We start from the raw sequence: 6,968 nt of genomic DNA, 5'->3' as shown, positions 1-6,968 counted from the left end.
TTTTTATTTCAATCTAAAATAAGTTCTCATACACTAGGTTGAAGAAACTTGTTTCGAATCATGTAAAATTTGTTAGAATGGTCTTAGAAACTTTTCATTCTAACTTAGCAATATGCTCTATGTGGAAAATGGTAAAAGTTATCAGATTTTTATGAAGCTCAGGGTATATTTGCTCGGTTTAACCAGGGAACGATCGTTGGTCATCTGTGAGAAACAGTGTATCGTGAACGAAGTTTTGCAAGCGGAAATGTTGGTTCTAGAGATCTCTTCCGGACTACTCAGAATGTACGAAATCAAGCACCTAATAGAACCGGGGCTAGTCAGTACACCTTCCGGAATAGAGAGATCCGGCTTCCCGAGCATGAGGAGTTCCCTAGACCGTCTCCGGTTCAACCTCGGCCAGAATGATATCAAGGAAGTTCCTACTGTCGCTTTTCTTGGCGATATTGCCACAAAGGTGCCGCCTCTGGTCAGTTCATCAGCCGCCAAGCCACAAGTCAAAAATGGTAATAATGCGACGCTATCGGAAGTGAGCTGAGGCATTCATCAACGAGCTCCGAGCGTACCATAAATGAGCCCAAAAGCTTTGATTGTCGCCACGCTGTCTGAGTAAATGTTTAACCTTTTACCGTTAGCGCGTTCAACAGCAGCCAATCGACAGCTTCCTTAACAGTAGGAACCTTCGCCTTATAAACCTAAATTTAAGGTTGATGGAGAGCTCCGTGTAAAAGCCGTCTTCACCGACCCTTCCACTAAGCTTCGACCCCTCTGTTTAAAAATTTACTGGTGGCACCATCCAACCACCGCCAGAAAAATGGCAAACTTTTTTGTATAAAAGAAAATGCTTTTAATTTCGCCTCCCCATTAATATAATGCCAACACTTCCATGTCATCAAACAACAAACTAGCCTAGATAATTTAAAATTCACAACAATCTTTGCATCACAAAATCGACAAATGACTTGTAAAAGTGTCAAAATAAACGTTAATAGTACTCACGCAACAGATAAACTTCACACAAAATAAAAACCAATTGCTCGAAAGGAGCTGAGTGGGGCGAGCTCTAATAGCTGAACTCAACCATATCTCGAATAACTGGCGGTCATTAAATTTCTTAGCTTTGAGGAAGTATACAAAGCTAGTATAGCAGCGTAGTATCTACTCGAATTTGCGGCCAATGTCCATTTCTCGCTTAATTAAGGTCGAATTACTACTGAAAGAAGCTTATGTCAACAGTTGGGCAAATAACTTGGAAGGCGCTAAACTAAAACATCGCCGGGGCATGGAGTAGAGAGTGTACTGCTCCTTAGTTAAATCGCATAACATTAGCAATTGTACGACGAGTCTATGTGCTAGTGTATGTTTGCGTAAATGAAGCAATAATACAAGCAGTTAAGTAAATATTTAAATTTAATGAAGCATTTAATTTGCCTGGCACGGCTAGCATCTCAAGGAGTTCTAAAGACAATTGGATTGTTGGCAACTATTTATTAGAAGATTAAAGTTTCTTATTGCTGGTGCTTAAAATTGAAGTCTACGCTTTTTAAAAATTTCGAATTAGGTACTAGGAGTGCCAGTTACTGTCGAAATTTGACCGTTTTTCAAGTGTTTTTGAGATCTTGGAGAGGTTTTCTAACTTAGCACGTCGTTTAACTTATAATGCACATAATTACTTACCGGAAAATCTCTTGCTTTGGAACTAAAACGTGACTACAATGTTTTATATCTTTGATGGTCTTTGGAGGACTTTGGCAGCACTTGGACTTGACCCGATGCATTTCAGTTTGTCGATAAATTTCGATAACTCATTGGGTTTAAAAAACGTTTAAATCCGACAACTCAACAAAATCGGATGACTCAACCAAATACGATATCTCGACTAATTTCATTAAAATTCGACAGCTATGCCTTTACATGGATCGATACATTTCGATATACATATCTCGATGTAAATCGATATCTCGATATACTTTCGGTACCTTTATAAATTTCGATAACTTCGTTAAGTTTGATAGCTCCATATTTTTTGAAAGCTATCGACGAATTTCGATGATTCCCTACGCTCTGGTAGCACGATAAGTTTCGAGAAGCAGTGATGATCCGGTAAACTCACTTAACCTTGAAATTTTGATAACTCGATATATTTTGAAAATTCTAAAAACTTCGATTGTCGTCGATGTCTTTGCAACAACAACTATGCACAAATATGGAAATTTTCAAACGACAGTTTTGGCCATAATTTTTAACCAATTTTGAAACCATAAAAACTCTCGTCATCTACAGAAAAATACCTTTCGATGATGTTCTTGGTTTTGAAATCCATTCGGTAGGATCGCCAAATGAACAGCGTATTTATATATAGATTCTGTACCGATTGGGACTCGCAATTCTTTTCTGGTGAAGAAAAAAGTGGATCAATATGTGTGCTCATATATCTTAACTGAAATAGTTTCCTACTTTTTAAAATTTTTATAACTCAAATATCCTTTGTCTCGTTTTTATCCACTAATGTGGGTTATTATGCGTGGCGCTTTATCCTTTGCGTTAAGTTTTTTTCTGTAGCCCAACACTTTAAAAAGCTTTTTGTTCGGAAGTCCTTAGCTTAGATATGAAGTCTCCTATTGAAGCATCTGGAGTCCTAGGTAAGTAAGAAATATGAGTTTCAAAAACAAACATTTTTTTACTCTTATATGAATCTTTTAGGAGTCATATATGATCCAAGTTATGAGCCAGCACTTTGTGCCAGTATAAAAACAGTAACGACTAGAAATTGNTGCGCAGAGGTTTGTATATAAATATGCAACAGTATTTGAAATGAATTCCTTGCTAACATGGCTCTAAAGTAAGTTCATTAAGAGAGTTGAAGAATAAAGCCAATAAGAGTCACAGAACAGCATACAATGAGACTCCGAAAGTAGGCATTTATGAGGCCAATAAGAGTCCAATATGACTCATATTGAAGCTCATTTGATGTATGAATTTAAGCTCATATAGGTCGACCTTCGCAGGAAGGGAAGCACCCTCATTTCGGACTCTTAAATGAGCTCATTATGAGCACAAAGGCTCCGAAATGGGACTCCTTAAATACTAATTTATGACTCCAAATGTTTGCTGGGTTGTTGCATAAATTTTGAGTTACATGTATGTAGATGTTTTTATTCAAAAAAAATATTAAAAGCATACGAATTTTGTATGTAGTTTTTAATAGGCGGTATACACGGTGCGTTTTGTTATGACAGTGTACCTGTTTTTTAGATTTGCCCATATACGTACTTATCTATGTATATTTATAGTCATGAAAAAATGTATCGTAAAAGAAACAAAAAATGGATCAAATGTATCACAAAATTTTTATTTAAGTATCAAAGTATCAAGTTAGGAAAAACTAAAACAAATGCTATTTGGTTCATTATCTTTGCTTTTTATTATTATCAATAACCGAAAATTCATGTAATTCGCATTCACACACCTACATATGTATGTACATAAAGAAAAATATTTTACATACTGTGACAATCTATCAAAAAAGTGATGCTTGTTTTTAATCTTGTATAGAGACGAACAAAAATATTATGTATAGATTTTATAGAAACTTGAATTCAAATATATGCACATACCTAAAATTATGAACTGTCGATCATTTACGTTAATTATCAAATTATGTGATACATTCCACGTTAAACTCTTCGAAATTATGCCAAAAAGCTGAGACTGCCTTCAGTGTCGACTTTATTTTTACTATGAATACGCTTCATCATATTCTCAATAGTTTGTAATGAAATTCTATTTCTCTCTTCATTGTGGATCAATTTTAAATCTGAAAATATACTCTCTGCAGCAGCAGAGCTACTTATGAGGCAAATAAAGAAAATTAAAAATTAATGAAGTGAGCTCTTTATACATAGTTATTTGACTCCAAAACGCTTGAATATCTTCCATCAAATTTTAAAAGCTGCCACTGCATACTAACATTAATATTTTCTATTTAACATGTATCAAAATTTGTACTACACGAAAAATTGAAGTATCTCGCGAAATGAGCAAAAAAATAAAGTATCTTCTTAAAGTATATGGATCAAAACGGCAACACTGTTTATAGTATATGAAGTTATGCGCTTATGTATGTGTAATGATAAATATGTATGCCCACAAGGATTTCATACATGTTTATTTTGGTGCTAAATCTTTGACCATAGCTGTATATGTGCCGTTAAAACATGTCAACTGCCAAAGGTAGCATCTATTTTTTCCACCTGAAACTGCGTAGAACACACTCACCAAACCTGGTGGCGACGAATCAGTGATTCAGCAAGTCAAGTGCCGCTGGGAAGTTAAGCACCGAAAGTGGTGGTGGTGACAACCGCATTGCTCTGACCACAGTACGTATGTATGTACTACACACATATGAATGCACGTACATTAGAATGCCACGAACCTGAGTTTTTCTGTGTACATTTGGGAATATGGGATTAGAGAAGTCAAGACGATGAATTATGGGGTCACTATTCGCAGGCTAACATATGCCACAAAAACATGTCAAAAGTGAAGAGCTGCTCTGCACACGTGTGTATTCTGATTTTCCATTCCTTTTACTTAACCGGCATACCCTGTAAGGAAAATTGTGTCTCGCAACTGCAGTTTGCATCCAACTTCTAATTATCTCAAATTAAAATATGGCTTAGGAAAATGGAGCGAAACGGTGTAAGCAATTTTTTCTTCTACTGACGCCATCAAGTACAACCTAATAAGATTTGTACCAAAATTCATGTATTTGCGCCAATCTGTACATCCGTGTGCTACTTAGGGCTAACTTAATTGACTATAAAACATTTGATCTAGCCACCCCATAACGCATGTAATTATAAGTATATAATAAAATAATTCTTCTTGCTCCACTTTTATTTCAATTTCTTTCTTCTTTAATTTCCGAAAGGCTATGCTAAACTGCTCTTTCATGTGATTGTTTGCTTTAGTTAGGACTTGTGTGCTTTGGTGTGGCTTACCTTTTGACCGTGTGTATATTTGTGGCCATTGTTGTGACATGATGCCGCACGTTCATGCGGTTGCAAATCATCTACGTCCGCATCGGCTTCCGTCTCAGTGTCGTCATCCAGTTCCGAATTGGCAACAACGCTCTCCCCAATTCCCCCACCACCAGCACTGTGACTGTCAGCACTTTCATAACGTTCGGTGGATTTCTCCGACTTCAGCATTTGCTCAGACAGCAAACGTGTATCATATTTAGCTTTTGACTGTTCGGTATCCAAGTCATAGGAGAGTTGGTCGTGATCATCGAAATACTCGAAAGGTGCTGCAATAGCTGGAATGGAAAAGAAAGAAAATAATTTATGGAGGGTTTGAATATATGTATGTACATATGTAAGTAGTAGCTCTGTATGAATTTGTATTTTATACTCTCAACCAAGTATATTTACTAATACAAATATATGCAGATAGATATGCATATTTATTTTGAAAGGATTTTTTCCTGTTCGCAAGGCTACAGAAATGGTTCCACCGATTTTGTTTGTTGAATTTTCATATTGCATATATCTGGAAATATTTCTGAAAGAGTACTAGAACTTGGTATGGAGCGATGAAACGACACCTTGCAGGTTTCGATACATTCACTTGGAAGTAGTATCGAAAGAAAGTATCGATGCCCGAAAAATATCGGCATATACATATACCGATCTGAGTTAATTTTATTTCTTTTAGGTAATCCTTACCTACGAAAAGTTAACTAAATAGTGAACCCGCATGGCGTTAAGACGTCGAAATTCCAAATAAATTTTTAAATAGATGGCAACACTACAAAACTTTAGTAAATATTCCAAATGTTTCCGGTTTTGAATGAAGAGAGTCACGCATTTTCTCAACATTAAAATCACATTTTTCCGCTAAAAAAAAGTTCTAACTTAAAAAAATAAAACCGTAGTACATATCTAGATTCAAAATGGCTATGCTGGTCTTATGATCTTTACAAAAAATGGTTTATTTTTTAAAATTAAAAAAAAAATAAAATATGGNCAAAATGGCTATGCTGGTCTTATGATCTTTACAAAAAATGGTTTATTTTTAAAAATTAAAACAAAAAAAAATAAAATATGACCACCCAATTTTTTCAGTGTATTATGGGCAGACATGGGCGTAGCGTGCTAATCCTTTAGTGGTATTTGAATTTTTTTCACTAAATCTAATTTCATATCATATCATAATCATATTTTGAAAAACCCTATTTATGCTCTGATTTTTTCACATAATTAAGCACAGATTAGCCAAAAATGGAACCGCTTGTGGCCCGGTTGTCAAAATAAAAAGTATATTCTACATTAAATGTATGTTTTTTTACATACAAAATTCTTTCAAGAACAATAATAACAAAACTTTTTCAATGGAAATTTTCGTAACGTAACGCTAGGTAACGTCATGTCAGATAATTCAGTTGATTAAACATAAAGCAGAAAAGATTTCTACATTTAAAAGCTTGGAAAATTAATCTTAAACATTTCCAATAATACTACACAAACTTTTATACAAATGGTCTTGCCCAATTCCCAAAGTATTGCAATCAGTAGAGCAGCTGATTTGATTTTTTTATTATTTGTGTCAAATATTTTTAATTTTTCTCACAAAAATTCTAAATTGTTAAAATCTACGTATTCCCATGTGAAACCTTTTTCCATACAAAACAAGCGATTGAATGGCACGTTTTGGAACGTTCGCCCAACTCAGCAGCACAACCGCTGATTACTGGGCCTTGCAAAGGATGTATAAATGATCCGAGAAGCAAATAAATTTACTAAACTTGCAACAATTTTTATTTTTTCCAATTTCAGTTTTATTTATTTTTTATTCATTGTTTTATTTCATACAACCGCTTTGATTTAGAAGACAAAATTTAGAGGAGTTTTTGACAGTTTCGATACCAGAAGCAATAACAGAATACACGCAAATGTTTTTTTTTT

General features: G+C 34.8%; 1 protein-coding gene across 1 annotated transcript in view; it reads right to left on the bottom strand.

The window, feature by feature from the left end:
* LOC108370405 (myb-like protein P) overlaps nucleotides 1-5,320 on the bottom strand; it is a gene marked incomplete at its 5' end in the record, with an annotated part of 47,999 nt that extends 42,679 nt beyond the window's left edge. Inside the window, one exon of the mRNA XM_017625739.1 lies at nucleotides 5,004-5,320. Within this exon, the coding sequence (XP_017481228.1) occupies nucleotides 5,004-5,320 (317 nt within the window). The remainder of the gene's footprint in view (nucleotides 1-5,003) is intronic.
* Nucleotides 5,321-6,968: the final 1,648 nt, after the last annotated feature.

Source organism: Rhagoletis zephyria, unplaced genomic scaffold, assembly GCF_001687245.7.
Source record: "Rhagoletis zephyria isolate East Lansing unplaced genomic scaffold, Rhagoletis_zephyria_1.1 Rzeph_scaffold_04199, whole genome shotgun sequence".
Lineage (NCBI taxonomy): Eukaryota > Metazoa > Arthropoda > Insecta > Diptera > Tephritidae > Rhagoletis > Rhagoletis zephyria.
Note: the sequence above shows the minus strand (reverse complement) of the source record. Positions and strands in the feature narration are given on the sequence as shown.